The sequence below is a fragment of the Epargyreus clarus genome, unplaced genomic scaffold, assembly GCF_041222505.1.
Source record: "Epargyreus clarus isolate Ecla_fem2 unplaced genomic scaffold, WU_Ecla_fem_2.2 ptg000024l, whole genome shotgun sequence".
In the NCBI taxonomy this organism is placed as follows: Eukaryota; Metazoa; Arthropoda; class Insecta; order Lepidoptera; family Hesperiidae; genus Epargyreus; species Epargyreus clarus.
The window spans coordinates 12,447,732-12,468,428 of NW_027332231.1; the positions used below are offsets into that span (position 1 = coordinate 12,447,732).

Below are 20,697 nucleotides of genomic sequence, written 5' to 3' on the forward strand. Positions count from 1 at the left end.
TATATCACACAAAATTCGTTCACCACATCGAGTTACCTAAAACTGTGCTCACGGTCCTAACCTTTGACTGGTAGAGTAAGTGAAGATTCAACTTGTGTGCGTACTCTACATCTACATCTACGAACTCTACTTGTGTGCGCTTGCACAATTTCTCGATGGTTTTGCGATACACTAATTATTGTGATCGATTTTATCGGACGCATATTGCACCGCGGGTTTGTCTGTTCATTGTTATGTGGCCTTTAGAATTATTTAATTGTAAGAATCGTTAAGACGCCGGGATAGATTAGTGGTTTGAGCCTGTCATTGAGCGTCTGAGGTTCGAAACCCAGGTACCTTTAATTTTTTTACTTTATGTACGTATTTTCCTTATTTACGAGGAAACCTGACGCATGAAAGTTTATAAAGAAAAAATACATAATACATATACATAAAAAACATAATAATGATTCACGCACCTTTGACACTTGAGACTTTTTTTTCTTCATTAATCTACCAATATGCACTTGGCCAGCGTGGTGGACTATGACTCTCATTATTAGAGGGAAGCAGTGCCCATCAATGGGATAATAATAGTTCGACGATGAAAATCGTATCCTAGTTAGAGGTCGGCTAATTAAAAGCTCTAATTAGTATATTAAACATAATATTTTTATGACCAGTATTGTAGAGGTCCATCCGTATTTCAGTGTCATATTGTTTTAATTATGAATTTGATTATTATACCGACATTTCATAGCTACAAATTTAATTACATATTTTAGTTCACTTTTAATAAATTTGTAAATTTATTTCAAATATTATTTTATTTGTGTTTTATATACATATACTAGCTGACCAACCAAACGTTGTGTTGCCATATAATAAAAAAAAATGTTAAGGGTGAACAACCCTTATCACTTAGGGATATGAAAAATAGATAGTAGCCGATTCTCAGACCTACTGACTATGCATATAAAATTTGATGAAAATCGGTAAAGCTGTTTCGGAGGAGTACGGTAACTAACATTGTGACACGAGAATTCTAATATATAAGATTATAAGTTTTGTTGTTAGTTAAGTTCGCGAAATAAGTGATATATCTTTCTATTAAAGCTTCAGAACTCTTATAAGTTAAAGGATAATGTAAGAAATAGCCCGAATTAATTATTATTGTTCATGTTGCGTTATCGTGACAAAAAATAATCATGTGCTATTTTAGCGATTACTCTAAGCTCTTAATTGGTTTTAAAAGTCGTTTGTTTTACCTTCAAATGTTCGTAAATCGCAATTTGAAATTAAGGTCAAATATTTTCGTCTCACTTCAGGTTTGTTAAGTTACTTTTAAATGAGCAGAAATGAATCACCGTAACTTAAGTCAGTTATAACGTACAGTAGTATGAAGACATGTTGGCATTAGTTAAGTTTATACATTTTACTCGACGAAACTAACTTAAACGCTTGCTATGTTCGCCCTTCCAAGGCCGTTGCAATGATGTGCATTCGTTTCTACATGCAACGGGCAATTTAAAATATATTTGAAGCAAACAAATAAGGCCCTGTGGCGGCAACCGTTGCGGTGAGAATTGTAAAATATATCTTCATTGTATTAATGTTTACGCGAAAACGTAAAGATTTTAAGTATCATTTTGCAGGAATGACGATCTAGAAGGATCGCTTGAGAGTTAGACGGTCTTATGCAATGATTTTAGTTTCTTTAATTTATCACGAATGATATAATACATTAAGTTCAAAAAGTTTTCTAAAACTTAAAATGTCTTCAAATGTATCAATAATAGTAGGCATTATATAAATTCTGTATTCGTAGTCGCATCCCTTATATTTTACGTAGATCAATGTGAATTTAATAATAGTATTTAGCGGCTTCCTGGCCGGATATCAAACCCGGAAGGCTCATCTTAGATATAGAGATCTATTGGCTGTAGGAAACGTATAATTAAATAAAACGATAAAAAATATTTATTTCATAATAATAATAAAATTTGCAAAAAATATCATCCAAATAACTCACACTTATTATTTAATTACACAAATAAAATTATTCAATCAATAACATAATGCATTTTCTATCTGAATATTTTACGTTCAACTATTATAAATAATATGGCATCGCTCAATTATAATAATAAATAATACGAATTAATCGCAAAAAAGAGCAACTTATTTCCAACTTAACTTTTATATGTACCCAATTAAATAAAATATGTGTGTTATTTTAAATTACATTATTTAATCGGTGTGCCCTGCGTGACCTGTAATTCACACACATGCACAGCTGGGAACTACAACTATTTTGCAACGAAATCTCATTATGTTTGTATTAGTTGTGTCTGCTTATATTTTTTATGAGAATTAAGTGGCAAATAGGCAACTAACTACAGTGTGAGGTGTTAAGTGGTTATTACAGACAAATAATGAAACGTTATGTAAAATTGATGTCTACATATATGTATGTATGAGCTTTATAAGTAACTTCTACGCTCTTCACACTAGCATTAGCTGTACTGAGAGTTATATACATTAAATTCTAGCTCTTTAATGATTGTATGGGCTAGCGTCGAACTGGGAACCCTATGTAAGTCAGACCAGGACAGATAACATAATGGCACTCTTTGAAGTTACACTTGTTATACATTTAAAAAACGTTACTTAAAACACTTCTTATAATTAATACAAGTTGAATAAATTCAGGAAAATAGAATTAAAAATCATATTCCTATTTTTTACATATTTACTATTTTACTACACGGGTCTCCGTGCCCTCAAAATTAGAGATATTTAGGCCATTGTCCACCACGCTGGCCAAATGTGGTTTCGTAGACTTCACACATATATAAGAACGAGCTTTTGCCCGCGGCTTCGCTCGCGTTACGAAGTAATATTTTCATCCCCTATTTTATCCCTATGGGGGTAGAATTGATCAAAATTCTTTCTTAGCGGATGCCTACGTCATAACATCTACCTGCATGCCAAATTTCAAATTTCAAATTTGCCCGATCCGTCCAGTGGTTTGGGCTGTGCGTTGATAGATCACTATGTCAGTCAGTCACCTTTGAGTTATAATATATTTAGATTTAAGATTTATTTTCCACATGCTATTTTCCTTCACATTTGAAGCAATGTTCAAACCTCGGACCTCCCGATTAAAAGCGCTAGGCTATCACAAGCGCGAGGCATATTGGATTTTCTGTCTCACGGGCCCCAAATTATAGTGGACGGTGTTATACGCCTTCCACTGGCCAAAAGCCCATAAGTACTTAAAACTTGAGAGAGAAATAATATGAAATATTATATTTTCATTACATAAAATAAAGGATAAAACTATTAATTACTACTACAAAACTAAAGTGAAACTATTAATTTGTATTATTCTGTACTTTCATACCTATTATTCAGTGATAGTAAAACAAAAAGACAGTCAAACCTACCTCTATATATAAATCAATTAAGTGTATTTGTTTTACACAATGCGCGTGCGCAGAGTTCACGACCAGCCGACGCTATTGCAGGTCGTAACGCACACGATCCGGTGTCGTCACGGCAACGTAACGAAATTTCTATTTATTTGATGATAGGGCTTTCTGATTCAATATGGCATAGATACATGTTGTTCAGTCTGCTGTGTTAAGATTTATATATACATATTAAGGAATGGATTTACGAGGTATTCTAACTTGGTCCTAAGACTTTTTATTATAGGAGTAGCAGACGAGCACGCAGTCTACCTGATGGTAAGTGTCTACTGCCGCCCATGGACATCTGTAATAAACCCCTGATAAAATTAGACTTCTAGCTAATTTCGACAGATGCATTGCTATCTCTGAGGACTAAATTCGTTTCAACTTAGTCCTCGGAGATCCTTCGATGACACACCCCATAAAAAGCGAAACACAGCAGCGCTTAACACTGCTGTTATTAAGCAATATCGGTGTTGCGGTGGTGTTATAGAGTCGAACCATAGAGAATTCTACGACCGTAATTTCATATAAATAGTAAGGAATAAATGGGAATGCTTCATTGCATTTTTTGCATTGCTTTCTCCGCTCTCGAAGTTGTTTTCAATTAATTTAGGGAACTGCTCATGTCTACATTAGAGCTTGGATACCGTCGCATTATAGAAAACTACGATTGATGTAATAATAAAACAGTTATATAAACTAATTTATATAAAAATATACGGTTATGGTATATAATCGGGAATATTTAGTCCAATTATATAACAAAACATAATGTCTCCTTCCGTGGTCAAATTGTTTCGTTGATTTGCCAATATCTTGATTAGAGAGCCCTTTGAATTGATGAGATAAGATCAATGACAATTAGCGACATTCATCGACATTTATCAGATTTTGTTTTGTCTCATTCCATCCAATCTATCCATCGAAATGGAAAATGTTGAATAACTGAGTTATGCGATTATGTTCCATTCAATATTTTTTACCTGACTTTGTAATGTTTTTTTAACATATGTATATATACATACATATATATATACAGGGTGTCCCGTAAGTACCACGACAAACTTGGGGAGAACATAGGTGAGGGTCTGACCTCTCTGGGAAAAAAAAATTACCTTGGTAAAAGTGTCACCGTTTTTGCACTATCAATTGTTTTAGATTTTTTGAGAAATTCAGCCCTCTTCATCTTCTTTCGTTAACTGCGTGTACAAATTTGGTGTTGCAGTGTTAATTTTTTCTGATAAATACTATCAGATAGTTGGTCTATCATATTGAAATGTAAATTGGTTAAAAGATGTAAAGGAACCATGAAAAAAAGAGGGATGTTTTTAGATTTTAATTTTTTTACTATTTTTCCTTCAACTTTGACTCGTCGCGGTGAAAAAAAAATGTACTGGACTATAAGTGTACGTTGCACCGAAAAATATGTCCAGTTAATAGAAATTTCAAAAAGGTACCACACTTACTATTTAAAGTTGAAAAAAAAAAGTTAAGGCCGTTTTTGCATGAAAGGGACTTAAACCAACTAAAACGTAATGATAGAGTTTTTATTTAAATTACGGTTTCTACCGACGCACAACGTGTCAGGCAGTACTAAATTACATTATTACCTAGTTACACACTTAAAAATATCATTCTTCATTTGTAAAAAAACAATTTAGTAACTATCTAGCAAACAAAGTATTACAATTTTTAAGTCAATTTTTACCTACTTTGAATTGTCGTTTCGAAGTGAAACTTCGTACATATATGTAATTTGAATGACAATACCATAATTTGACATCTTGGAACAGATCTGATGATGTAGCCAGCAGGTGCATGGTTCATTTCTTAGTAAATCCCTCGAGTTTGGGCTAAATTGGTAAGAGATCTACCATCCATATCCTGGCTCCATCATCAGATCTATTCCAAGATATCAAATTAAGGTATTGTCACTCAAATTACATACATGTACGAAGTTTCACTTCGAAACGGCAGTTCAAAGTAGGTAAAAATTGACTTAATAAATTGTAATACTTTGTTTGCTAGATAGTTACTAAATTGTTTTTTTACAAATGAAGAATGATATTTTTAAGTGTGTAACTAGGTAATAATGTAATTTAGTACTGCCTGACACGTTGTGAGTCGGTAGAAACCGTAATTTAAATAAAAACTCTATCATTACGCTTTAGTTGGTTTCAGTCCCTATCATGCAAAAATGGCCTTAACTTTTTTTCTTCAACTTTAAATAGTAAGTGTTGTACCTTTTTGAAATTTCTATTAACTGGACATATTTTTTAGTGCAACGTACACTTATAGTCCAGTACATTTTTTTTTCACCGCGACGAGTCAAAGTTGAGGGAAAAATAGTAAAAAAATTAAAATCTAAAAATATCCCTATTTTTTTCAGGGTTCCTTTACATCTTTTAACCAATTTACAATTCAATATAATGGACCAACTATCTGATAGTATTTAACAGAAAAAATAAACACTGCATCACCAAATTTGTACACGCAGTTAACGAAAGAAGATGAAGAGGGCTGAATTTCTCAAAAAATCTAAAACAATTGATAGTGCAAAAACGGTGACACTTTTACCAAGGTAATTTTTTTTTCCCAGAGAGGTCAGACCCTCACCTATGTTCTCCCCAAGTTTGTCGTGGTACTTACGGGACACCCTGTATATATATATATATATATATATATATATATCTTTCTTAGACACAAGATACAGCCACGGCTTGACGGATCTTATAGCCTATGTAACTCTTACAAATCTAGTGCATTTTACTACTTACTTGTTGTTCCAAAATAAATTTTGAAAGGAGTCTGATTGATTGTTTTTTCATTTTACATAAAACTCGTATTGTTTCACTTGTTCTACACAAAATACATAAAATTCTTGTCAAGTTCCATATAATAAGACAAAGATAAGACAACATACGTGTATTTCTTGACATTATGATAACTCAGTAAACCACTGGAACAATGATGAGAACAAAATGTTAAAATGTTAAAAGTCAATATGATACTGGGATTGTCAACAATGACTTGTAAGCCAATGTGCTATTGATTTATAAGCTACTTGGCGACTTATTTACGTGACTTATGCGACTGATTTATAAATACTACCACGCCTTGATCATCCTCGGTGCAAAAAGGGCAATAATTATGTTAATTTTAAACTTTTATATTTTATCCAATTTCGCTTACATTTCAGTTCGAAATCAAAATTATTTTTCCAAGTAGATTCTTAATAAAATATTTTTGAACGTCGTGAATCTACCACAATTTCGAAAGGTGTTTCGCTATGGAAAAGAAGTGGCGAAAGAAACTCCAAAACTCTGATTCTATCTTTTGACCAGCAGACCATCTAGACTGCAAAATAGACTGGGTAGCAAAATTTCTATAATATAATATTGTTTTAATTCTAGCACGGAGCGACGCACACCGCACAGCTTACAAAGATGCCGCTAGGTATACAATTTCGTTTTAAAATAAGGAACTAAAATAATGATGAAATAATAATAACACTGAAAAGAATAACACTGTACAATTTAAATAGTAATATGCACTACTTCCACGAAAATAGTTAACTTGATACTCATTAAAATTTTATAATTATTTTTAATTGTGGGAGGGACTGAGTGGAATTCCCTTGGACACACCCATTGTAGCAATTCTCGTTATTTCATACTATTTTTGTTCTCGGAAACTGTAATAAACCAACATATTAATAAAATAAAATAATAACATAAATAAAGTAAAATTTAAATAATAATATTTAACTTGAACAGCATAATTAATATTTCATCATTATTTTTAATTGTGAGACAGGGACTATACTGAAAGGTATTCCCTTGGACAAACCCTTTATAACAATCCTCGTTATTTCATACTATTTTTGTTCTCGGAAACTGTGATAAACCAAGATATTAATACCCAGCCACCGAAGCTATTAACATAAAATGTCTGCAATCTCCGGTTTTATTGATAAACGTCTCCATTAAATAAATGATCTACCTTGAAATGGATTGGATTAAACTCTCGCGAATCGATTTATTTTGTATGCCTCTAAGAATTTTTATTACCATTCTGTAAAATGTTTAATTGGTTGCATTGTACTCGATCAAAACTACTTATTGGTACAGTAGTAGAAGTTACTTTTGCGAAATAGTAATTGTGAACTTGATAGTGGTAGAACCTTTTGTGGCTCGACTCCTTAGGCAGCACCGCCACATCTATTTATGTCTAATCATTGTTAAACGTTGCCGTATTCTAGTTTAAAGGGTTTGGCAAGTATGACACAGATAACTGTGATAACAGGCGTTCTAACTTATTCCTCTGGGGTACCAAAAAATCTATTGACGATATTTTAAACTTAACTAAGGTAGAGTATATACTTAAGTAATAATAGTTCACTTATAGGTGCAAACGGCGATAGAATATCAAATAATAGCTAAAAAAATACATTACCAAATTATAAATATATTAACATGAATATCTATTATTAAATCAATCAATCGGCTAAAATGAACTGGATAAAAGACAAAGTAATAAAGATAGTTTATTTGCGATAAATTCATAAGATATATCAAGATAAATCATAAAATTTGATGATAATTAATAAACAGTGTTAATTCGAGTCAATAAAAATATTATTAATCGGTCCTCCACGGATCGATTAGTGTGCTCCTTTTTGCGAGGAACATGCAAGTTGGAGAATGAAATTCATCCTGCAGTATCCTCGCAGCGTTTTATAAAAAAACCGTAAGATCTGACTAAAGCCCGCGATTCATTGGCCGGTTTTAGTCAGATATTGATTCGTTTGTCGCCTCTAGTCAGATATTGATTGCCTTTAGGCCTATCAGATGCTTTGGTGCATTATCGTTACATTTAGCTCTAAAAATATTGAAGCCAAATAATGTACCTACCAAAACCCTACTTCTAATCTTACAGACTGATAGATACCGCGATCTTACTGTGGGGATGCAACCAACATTGCACTACCATTCATAATAACATCATTTCACATAACAAAAGCATAGTGAAGTATGCATCAGATTTTTCTGATCATCATTTGTTAAGATAATCTATTTCACAAGAGTCCGTTTTGATCGTCATTCATGGAGATATAATTACAATGTCCGTATAGGGTTATCTTGTAACACGCGTTGAAGTCTTTTGTATGGACACACAATATTTAATTGACGGGTCAGAACAGATATGACATAGAAATGGGCGTGACCCATATAAAGGTTATGGAAGTCTATTTCTATAGATAATAAAATATTACAGAGTCTGTCCTTGATTTCAAAGTACAAAGTACCTTTACTAGATCGTGATGCTTGATGCGATAATTACTCAACACCAAAATTTGAAATAAAAAACAATAAAACGACTTCTTAGTAATATAGCCTGTGGTTCCTCTTACAATTTAGATGAATCCAACGATTACGTATATGTTAAAATCCGTCATACAGTTGGGGTTGTACACCATGACAAAGTATTAGACATACGGACATACATACATACGCTCGAACAATATTATCCCCCGCAGTCGGGTAAAAAATTGGTTTAATGTCGAGACAAGTAATAAGGGATGTTTAAGGAAAATGTCTAAATATTTTAGGGAAAAATCAAAGAAATTTTATATTGTTTATCATCTCTGATTCTGAAATGGGAGCTCTTAGGAGTCATTTAATTTCCTATATTTATATATCTTAAATTTATATAAATTTCATATAATATAGATTCATAAATCCTTGTCATTATGGAGTATAAACATATTATTATTTCACCATCTTGCCACGATAGCTTTGTCCTTTCGTTTTTATTGAAACATTTTAGACATTATTGGGTATAGTCATAAAGGGCAAACCTAGACCTACACATATCATATGGAAAATCAGACGACTTTTAACTATAGTATACTGTAACCAAATTTTTGAAGGTTATTTTAGGACATGTCTTTTCCTTGGATTTTTTATTTTAAATTTTGAGGTTACGTTTTAAGCTGAGCGGATTTGTTCCGCTCATTAAGAAACATTACAGTAACGCAAAATCAACACTAATGACAAATTGCAAATGTACATGAGGTCCATCCGCTGTCAAGCAAATAGAAGTGCTACTCCTAAGTAATATTTCAGTAAACAAATTTACCATATAATCTACCAGAACTGTATCTGGTGACACCACAGGAGAACCAGCAGATTTTCTGATGAAGTTTAAAATTAACGTATTTATATAAACATAATTACTTAATTAAATTATCCCAAAAGTGTATTTCTACAAAGTATCGCATTCATAGAAATTAAAAATTGCGTTTTACATATAATACATTGGACTATCCTACATAATGTTGAAAAGTAGTCCACCCTACGGTAAATAGTTGACATTTGGTTTTACTCCAGCGATTGTTAGCGCATGTGGGTCGGTCAGGTCCACATCCGTATTGGTTTTAGTACTTTATAATTATCGCAAAGGCCTATTTCGGAATCTGTAGTGATTTTGTTGTTGTCATTGTACTTTTTACAGCTGGTGATTATGTTTTGATATAAAATTTAAGTATGTAAAGTGTGTATTTATAGTCCAACTGGTGGCAAATTTTATGTTCCATCCATGGCCATCAACCCTAAATAGAATTGTCGTCGTCATACCTTTACTGTTATTGCTGGGTATGGAGCTTCTCTCGGAGTTAGAAGAGTTTAGGCTGCGTTACGTTGATCCAAAGTAGATTGGTTAACTTCACCTGCTATGAAGTTTTTTTATAACTCTCGGGCGAAATTCAGAAAATCGTGGAAATTCAGAGGGGCGTGACATGGATTCGAATTTCGAACTCTCTGAATGGGATACCAGATTATTAATCAATTTTAATCAAAAATATTGTTGTATAAACGAGCAGATAGTCCGACTGATGTAAAGTGTACCAAAATGGATTTGTCAGGGATTGCTTTGTTGGTTGGCAATAAATAAACGTTAATGACAATATCTAGTTGACGTTAAGATGGATGTATCAATTTTGACTACCCATAAACTTTGTTTATGGATTTGATTTAACGATCCTATTACACGCTGCTTAAATGAAAATTAACTTAAAATTAATTGTCAGATATGCCCATAAGATAAGAAGCTGTTCTGATCGGAACCATTACTAATTTGTAATGCCGGGATTCATATTAATAGCTATCGTGTGTAGGGCCATTGACTTTAGTTTATATATCGTTATTCTATAGAATTTGATGGAAACATGAATACGATAGATAGTATGTTTAAAGCGTAGTAAAAAAATTGCGTAATAATAGCGTTGATGTATTTTAGGTTGAAATGTTTGAATTTTTTTTTTTTTTTTTTTCAAAACATGTAAGCAGGATTTTTTACGGTTCAATATAAAATCCTCGATTTATACTCATTGCTTGGGTCGTAGATGGCATGGATTACACCTTATTTACCGTACTCCTCCGAAACGGCTTTACTGATTTTTGACCAAATTTTATATGCATAGTCAGTTGGTCTGAGAATCGGCTACTATCTATTTTTCATAGCCCTAAGTGTTGTACACCCTTAACATTTTTTTATTTATATGGCGGCACAACGTTTGCCGGGTCAGCTAGTAGATATATAAATTCATAATTTAGATATCAGTCTGGCCGGGGATCGAACCCAAGAGCCTCTGCATGTCAATTGTCAAACCGATATGATGACTGCTGCACCATGCATCTTATCGTGTATTCACGTTCTTAAACAATTTAACATACAAATATACAAATATATATTAAATTGCACTTTTTCTGGAATTAATCGATACATTTACAACTCTAATTTTAGCAAATCTATAAAAAACTCATTTTATCATGTAAATATGTTTATTAAATGAAACCTTAAATGTCCATGTGAACTACAAATAAAGATTATCTGAATTCAAGAGCTTAAGTAATGTAAGCTTTAATAATGTATTAATAATACGATAATAATATATAGTATGATATCATTTTATAACTATGAGCTTAAGAGCTCGACAATAAAAAACTAACAAATAACTTTAACGGATATTTACAAAAATAATACTATTTAAAGGTCATGTGCACGTTACAATATATAAATAAAATAATTCTGTCTGAGCAATATAAATCGTTACAATAAAAACTGTAATGTTAAATGGCCGAGTTACTCATAACTTGCCTTTTTACTATTCTCCTTTATTTATAGGCGGCTTCACAGTTCGATTCCGAAGGCACCACCGCTTCGCCTGTTTGTGCCTTAAAAATGCTGCTATGTGTTGGCTTAAAGGCTTTGTTAAAGGCAAGATTTATATGAGGCGTTCCAACTTAGTACGCGAGGATGTTCCTATCCAAATAAACTAAGTTGGCATCTATAGCCAATCTTAGGTAGAACTAATTCTATCTGGAGTAGGTAATAGGTATCTATCAGTGGCAGTTACTATTAACCATCAGGGTGCTTTCTTATTTATTACTTTTATAATATAAAAATGTGTGAGCAGAAACATTTACAAAAAGCCGCCATTTACAAAATTATTTTATTATTGAGACGAGTTATACATATTATAGCGACAAAACGAGTTCATTTTAAAACCAGTTTATTACTGAATGTAGTAATAACATAATTATGTTCATACCACCAACATTGTTTGCAATATTTGTACGAAAAATAAAAACGTATGTCTTTGTGATTTTTTAAATTATACTAAGAGATTTGTTTAATTATTTGTCTATGGATAAAAGTAAGATAAAGCCGAGTATAGTAAAGTCAGAATTTTGCGAAAATAAGTTGAACTAACCTTTTGGCTTACAAGTATATCCAATTATTTTATTAATTACTACTGTGTAGTATTGCCTTACTCGCTTCACCCTTACTAAAATATTGACCTTATTTCCCTTTAATAAATACATTTATTACATCATAAAGGTGTTTAAAACAATTATAAGTCGTAAAACAATGACCATTATATTTAAGGATTATGTTTCTGCCTCATACCAATACCATACCAATAATACCAATACTAATACCAATAAAATACAGTTTTCAATACTAGAAACTGTATGTATTCGTCTTAACGTACTCAGTAACAGGTTTTACCGTACGGTACCATTAACTTCGGGTCAATAGGATTTATTTTCGACTAACTTTTTATTTTCGCCTTAATTTTAAAGATATTTAGAATGCTTAGCGGCTAATGATAATTAATCTATCCATTTTTTTCCTACCAAAGATTAAAATTTGACAAAGTGTAATATGCAAAAATTGACAAATGTCGATCTGTGGTACAAAAAACATTTAATACATTCATTTAATTACAACATTTATTAGATAAACATAATCCTAATATTCATATTTTTAACTTTGTATTTCTTAGTTATAATGTAGCGCAATGGACATAAATGTTCTTTAAGGACCTGTTTCCTGTCACGCGTCTTTATGCAGCGCGTTAACTCATGTATGCGAATGAGACACGAGTGCGTAATCCCGCATGACAGGTAAAAGGCACTATAAGGAAGTCTAAAATCTGTTCATGCGTGAAACTAAACTTGAAAATGTCACACGAAATGACAACGCAATTTTCACATCATAGTTTATTAAAATAAAATGATTTATATTTTATTTGGAGTAAAAATAAGAACTACTTAGTCTAATTACATAAGGGCATCACAATGTAGTAATAATAAATTATATTTATCACTTTTCACTCGATATAGTCAATGGCACTTCTTAATAATGGTATCCGGTTGCATCAAAACTGGGTGGTTTCCTGGGCCCTCCGAAGTTCTCGCCAACACCTGGGAAACTTGAAATAGACTCTACAGGTCTTGTGTCCTGAGAAGCGGGTTCTTTCTGACCAAATCCAGTATTAGCTTCATTTTGACCACCGAATTGAGGGGTTCTGTTTGGCTGGTCCGCTTGACTAGATGGCGAGCCACTTTGTGAACAGCATGCTGGTCCTGGCTTATTATAATCTGGTGGGAACTTCGATGCTCCTTGAACTAGTTGCGAACCTTGAGGTTTTGGCCCAGAACCAAATGACCCAGGTTTATTTTGAGACTGTGCCTGGTTTTCCTCATTGAAACTAAATTGTTGGTTTCCGTGTGATGCTCCTGAAGCTTGATTTGGTTTTGAGAACTGAGAACCAAATTGTCCAGATGTTAATTCAGTCTGAGGCTGGTCCTGTGACTGACCTTTAGAATTGAACGCTTGATTTCCCTGAGAGTCTTGAGTTGTATAACTTGGCTGTGATCCAAAAATACCAGGTTCATTTACAGATTGAGTGTTTTGAGTATTGGAGTTAAATCCATAATTTCCTTGGCCTAATTGTGTATTCTGGGTCGGTTTTGAGGAAACAGATCCAAATAAGCCTGGTCTAGCCTCAGATTGAGAATGTTGTTGTGAGTTCTGTGGCGTCTGTCCAAAGGGAGAAACCGTCTGCTGAGTAAATTTAGATCCAAATTGAGTACTGGGCTTATAAGCCGCGGAGTTTTGAGAACTGGTTTGAGGTATAAATGAAGATGAACCAAATTGTCCAGAAGTAACTCCTGTTTGTGGAGCTGGAAGTGATTGGGGTGGTTTCTTGTACTCATATAGTTCACCACCATATTGTTGTGTCTGTTGAGACTCTGATGACTGATTTGGTACGGAATCTAACTTAGAAGTTCCAGGTAATCGTTGGTTAGAATCTTGTCCTGATGCAGATGGTTGTATAGAAGCTGTTGCCTGAGCAAACGATGATCCTGGTTGTTTGAATAAGGTTGAACCTTGGGTATCTTGCTTAAACTGTGAATTGCCCCCTTGAGAAGGTCTTGTGCCGAACTGGCCAAATTGATTTCTATGAAAATCAGCAGACGCTGTAGGTACTGGAGATGGGAAAGATGACGCAGATGCTTGAGTCACTTTGTTAAACTGTGATTGGAATGCGTCGCCATTTTGACCAGCTAGAAGTGTTGTTAATGTTGGAGACATGGGTTCTAGAGTTGAAAGACTAGGAAAACCTGTGCTACCCACAGGTCTGTTATATTGCGACGTGAAAGATGTTTGGAAAGAAGAAGGTTGTGGTCTCGTACCAAATGGAGTTTGGGTTACTTTAAAAGGTTGATCAAATGATGTACCAGGGAAACTTGAAATGTGAGGGCGGGCAGTTGGCACATTGAATGGCTTTGATGGTGTATTGTAAAAATAAGAATCATCAGCACCTTGCTGCTGAGTATTTTGAGTGAAACTTGGCCTCTGCGTGCTTGGTGAGTACTGGACATCAATGGGCGATTTATTGGGGAATTGTGCACCAAAACTACCTAATGCTATACCGGCTTGAGGCACATTTTGAAGTCCTGGTGAACTGGATTGACCATTTAATGGAGAAGAACCAATGGCCGAGGCTTGAGTTGGGGCTACTTGCTGAACTCTGTTACTGTTAAAACTAGTATGTCCGAAGATATTACTTGATGGCCGTGCCCCAAATGATGGTAAATTAGACGAAGTGGTATCCTTGGGTGAATCTGGACCGTCAATGACAGGAGTTGGAATGGAACCTTTATTGTTGTCTAAACTCGATTCTAGTGGAGTTGTCAGTACAGTTTGTGGTACCGAAGTTGGAGACTGAGAAGCAAACGATAGAGATGACGGCTTGTATTGACTCTGAGAAACTGGAGCATTTGGAAGACCTATACCTAAGTGTGGTGGGTTATTTAAAGGAAGACGACTGTTACCTGTTTGACTCAATTGACTAGATAATCCACTTCCTGTATATTGAGGTCTCTGTTGACTGTTATATTGAGATGATTGAAATCCTGAAGTAGGTCGCGACACAGACGCAAAGGCAGATGTTGATGGTGAATTAGGACCAGCTGTAAAAGTTTCGGATTTGGAACCTGTTGGTTGTTGATTAGATTGTGTCGCAGAACTAGAAACTTGAAAACCTTGGCTTCCTTTATTTTTATTTGACTGACGATGTGGCGGGAGATATTCATTTTTAGAATATATATTTCCAGATACAACTTCAAAACTGCCCCCAACCTGTCCATTTCCAGTCTTTTGATTAGGTTGCTTATTTTGAGTGAATCTGTTTCCAGATGGTCGGCGTGCGAAAGGATCTTTTATAGAGAGAGATGAGTCAATTACAGTAGGTTTTCCAAATATTGGGGTGCTGGGCTTCTTTGGGCTGTCTTGTTGAAGCTTCTGCTGTGAAAGTGGTACAAAGGTCGGTATTTGTGAACTTTGGTCTTTGCTTGCATCACCATTATTGTTCACACCCGATGATACTGTTCCTTGAAGCAATCCGTTTTGTTGATTACTTTGGACTTGTGGCCTAGTATTTAGAGCTGGTCTTCGATTCTGGTTAAAACCGCTGTGAGGAGGTAAATACTCATTGCTTGATCCGGTTCCAAAACCTATCTGCCCATTTTGTGTAGTTTTGTGAGCACTGGCAGATACTCCGAAGTTATTTCCATTTGATGGCCCATGTATTGAAGGACCAAAAGCTCCGGTCACAACCGCTGAAGCACTACTAACTGGAGTTGACCCAAATTGAATAGAGCTTGATGTTCCAAAAACTTGATTGTTCTGATTGATGAATGTTCCACTTGCGTCTGCATCAGCTTGAGGCCTATTCCCAAGCCGAGTAGGTCGTCCAGCGTTATATTTCCCATTACTACCGTCACCATTTTCGTAATCATCCCCAGTGTTGTATTTCTGAGCGTCGTATGAACCTGTAAGTAAAAATGAAAGTTGTTAGTCATTTGTCAACGCCTCATCTGGACTATATAAAGAGATTCATTTATCAAACAATACAATAGCAGACCGTAACGGCTAGAACTTTATGAATGAAATGTTTTACACGGTGTCCGCTGTCTTTTGACCACTTCGCTGACCACTTTCAAATCCGCTATTGAATGTGTTCAACAATTAGTAGAGCTTAGTGTATTGTAGCTGATACTGATCATTGCTACGTTATATAATAATATATTATTTATTTATTTTTATTCTAATTGGAACTGCTGTCTTCAGCTGTGGTATACGGTTAATACTAACAATAAATCACAGGGACCCATATCAAAGGGAAGTCAATAGAAGTCTTATATATACCCTTTATACTTCATAATTTTAAATTTCGAAACCGAAGAATTATTTTAAAAACGATGAAAATGTTTTTAACCCTAAAATAGCAACTGTCACCGTTGCATTTCTATAACTATACGTTTAAAAGTGCAGGTACAACAGTAATTGCCCTCACGAAACCAGTTAGTACTACGAGTAATTACGTACAGTGCAAGTATAGATTTAGTTGTCAATAATTTAATAAAACGAGAAAGAAGTAAAAAAAATCACAAGGAAAATCGCTGCCAAACGCATGTCAATAATAAAAATATTGCAATAAAAAATAATCTCACAATTTTTATTTATAGCTTTACTTCAGCTTCAATTTAATCAACAAAAAACTCCTTCCTCAGCGAGTTTAAGATAAATTGACAGTTGTTAATTAAAGAAATAATGAGCTAAGGTTACGGTGATACGTGAAAGCATTTATCTTACTTGGCAGACATCATCTGTTTTATTATGTTTTTGTTGCTTCTATATGCAAATGTGGTATGCAAATGTGGTATGCACATCTAATAATAATTTGGTTTGTCTGTTTTGTAAGGTTGAACAAGTATGGTTCGACTTCGATTTCTAGCGTGAAGCGGGAAAAATGTGCATGCCGGTTGTCGAACATAAAATCCACAAGTACCGTTGTGAGTGTTTACGTTTTGACAAATATGACTGTTTTGGTATTTGTTTACGTATTTTCCCATACAAATACCAATCAGCGCCCCTAGCGGATTGTATAAGAACTATAGTGTCAGTAGCGTAACATTAAATGTCTAAATTGACAAAATGGCACTTTATGTTTTGTCTCTTTATTTTACGATCATACTTATTGTTACGTTTACTCAGTCTACTGAAGCAAACGGAACAGAATAATGGTTTGAGTAAACGTAACGCAAAATTGTGGGATGTTTTGAAAACTCATGGTAAGGGTACTGGTTATAAGCGCTACTGCCGTCCATGAACATCTGTAATCCCAGATAAAAGTCCAGTCTACGGTCGGCCACGGATACATTCCTACTTCAGAGAGCTAAATTGAAACAGCTCGTATAATTTTCCTTACAATACTATTATTAGGCAGAGAAACTTGTGGCTCTAGTATGTCAGGAGTCGTCTCTCAAAGGATTTTAACACCTTCAACCAAAGACCATCAATGTACATTGACGATAATTGAGACAATCATCTTAGTCCTCAAAGGGCAACGCATTTGTGATCGGATTTAGGAAGAACTTCTACTCTATATGGAGTTGGTTACATAGGCCGTAGTGGGTACATACATCAGATACTCTGCATGGTCATTTTCTACTATATTTTCATAACTATTTCATGGCTTCATTAACATCAACTGCGGTTAGAGACAAAACCGCTAGATAAATCTAGTAACGCTATATTTAATCTTATTATAGAAATGCAATGACCAATTAATTAAAAATATCTTAAGATCGATTGCACCGCACACTAAAACCATGTAACTTGTCAATGTTCAGATCTTATCTTTTGAGCACAATGGACCATGAGCAGGAGGTCGATAACCTCACGTGTATAACGTTTGTGTGCTATTAGCTTCTGTTATAATTGTCGATCGTTAATCTTATTATATTGATATTGATATTTATATTTTATGTATTTGAATATTATACTAATCTTATCTTTGGATTTTATGAATATATTATTATATGATGGTTTTATAGTGTAATAGTTTTACCCGCGACGTTGTCCGCATGAATTACATTAATAATGTTTACAGATTATACTGGTGTTCAAAAAATATAGTTCAAAAAACTAAAAAACTCGCTTTTATGACAAAACCAACTAAAAAGCTTTCGGTATTCTACTTCATTCTTTCATACATGCAGGGTAAGATAAGGATGTATGTTGATCGCTGACAAACATACAAGTGAAGCGTGTAAAAAAGGCTAAACTATTTTTAAGACAGTCCTTAATATAATTTAGATTCTGTCATATTATCTATTGTTGTTAGGTAATTTTTATACTATTTAGCTTAGTAGGGTAACGAAAAAATATATAAGATTACAGTTTAGCCATGTTTGTTTTGAATGAATTGAATCTTTAATATTATTGATTTAAAAAAAACCCTTTTCTCTATTTGTAGCCATTAGTTATTTATAAAAAGTATGTTGTCTCCTGCTGTCTGTGGTGAGTTAAATTGTACTTATATGAGATTTCTTCAAGTGGAAATCGAATGATAAGCCTTTCATCAGAAAAGGCTTTGTTTAAGTAAATCATATTACCTTTTACGTAAAGCTTGACCAAATGGACAAACTGTTTATTTTATTATAACATGCAAATATTTAAATAGATGCGATAAATATTAAATGGACGATGTCAGTGACATTTAAATTTATTTTATTTAAACAATCAATTTAAACACAATGAAGTAAGAAAAGTACTTTATAATATTAATGATATAATGATTTATAGTGTGTTTATAATCGGCTACTACAATTATAATAAAAGTTTGACTTTTGTTTGCTGTTATACTATTTTGAATGCTTAATTATAAACGGAAAAATCGACTTACCATCATCAACGACTCCGGAGGCCTCATCCTTAGCATTCTGCTCCAGGGACTTCAGTATTTCCTGCGGGATCGGCGGTGGTGTCGGCAGATGGTCTCCCTTCGGCTGGTACCCACCCGCGTCCGCTGTATACGTCACACTGTACACTTGGCCATCATCACCGGTGTATGAGTAGCCACCTTGAGCCTTCACGCCGTTGACTTCCACTCCGTTCTCCTCAGCAATAATGCCGTTGTCAGTTTCAAAGGCATAGTTGAAGCTGTCCGGGTTGACGTCGTTTTCGTATTTCACTGTATTCGAGGTTCTATCCCGTGATGCTTGTACCCTTTCAGGTTTTAAGGAATGAGCTCCGATGTCTGAACCTGGTAGTCCAGCATGAATTCCAACTCGGGGAAATGCTGTGTCAGCAGTAAAGGCCGCGTCTCCAACCTTGGAGTTTGTGGACCCATAGGCGATCCTTGGACCTCCTAAGCCAGTTTCAGCACCAGACGCTCTGGTACCCGACGCTGCTGCGTCCACCACAACACCTTCGAACTCATTGCTGTAGCCACCTTTCGGTAAGCCTCCCAGCCCTTGGTTGAAGGATCTGAAGGGCGCTTGCAGAGACCCTGGACTCCCTCCAGCTGTGTTAGCGGATGCTGGTGGCAGATACCTCCGGTCCAGCTTATCAGCACCACATACCGCTATCAACGCGGTCACCAGGACCTGAAATTAAGAACATTATGGTTTTGTTTATTGTAATCTAGGTATTTAAAATAATAATAAATAAAAGATCTGCGTGTACTTTGTACAAACAACTTAATTAAACTGACATTTAAAATATTAATGAAAAAAACCATAATCTGCAAATAAGACATATACTTTAGGAATTGTATGTAAATAAAAATATGTAGTTAAAAACGAAATTAAATATACATAAGTAGATTGTAAATCAAAATATTAAAATTGAATTTTTATAACTACGATAATTCAAATTCAAAATTCCAAAAAAGCTAAGCGGCTATGACCTTAAATTATATGTCCATAATGACATAATATAAGTTCTACTATTTCATTTTTTTTAATTTTCAGTCACGATACAAAATCGAAACTCCTTAACACGACTTCACGCCCATTTTCGGATCATCCATAACGAACTGAAACTTTCAAAAGCTTTTAAAGTTAATCCCGGTTGCGTAAGCTTCCGGTTGGACAAAGGATTACCAAATGCATTGTGCTATCCTAGTGCCTTGCCGCTTGGATGGGTCAACCAGTACTGTAGGTTTTCGAAGCGACTTTTGCTTTTTATACCGATTCAAAACTCATCGAAAAAACGTGCTTACGATCTTTAACAACGATATCTTTGCGCCCAAATCCGTCTCAATCTTAAACTAAACTCTTATGGTTTAAGCCTTAGAGTTTATTTGGAAAATAAAGAGAGATCTGTAATTTTGGTGAATTTTCAAGTTCAAGTGGTTAACGTTTTAATTGGTGAAGAATCGGATCTGTAATGAAGACATTCGTGCTGTCTCGTGTGATGATTCGTGATTCCGTTACATTAATAGGGCAAATCATTGTTGCCCAAAGGTATAAGATTATTGTTATTAGAACCCATAGATAAATGAGTACCATATTGAGCGGCTGTAATTAAACAA

General features: G+C 34.3%; 1 protein-coding gene across 1 annotated transcript; it reads right to left on the minus strand.

Annotated features, from left to right (window-relative positions):
* Positions 1 to 13,012: 13,012 nt before the first annotated feature.
* On the minus strand, positions 13,013 to 20,322 carry LOC140752225 (uncharacterized). The gene is made up of 3 exons (XM_073086441.1): positions 20,267 to 20,322; positions 19,066 to 19,768; positions 13,013 to 16,147 (listed from the first exon to the last, which is right to left on the minus strand). The coding sequence occupies exons 1-3, from the start codon at positions 20,273 to 20,275 to the stop codon at positions 13,164 to 13,166; spliced, it is 3,696 nt and encodes a 1,231-aa protein (XP_072942542.1). The 5' UTR covers positions 20,276 to 20,322; the 3' UTR covers positions 13,013 to 13,163.
* Between the last annotated feature and the right edge of the window lie 375 nt (positions 20,323 to 20,697).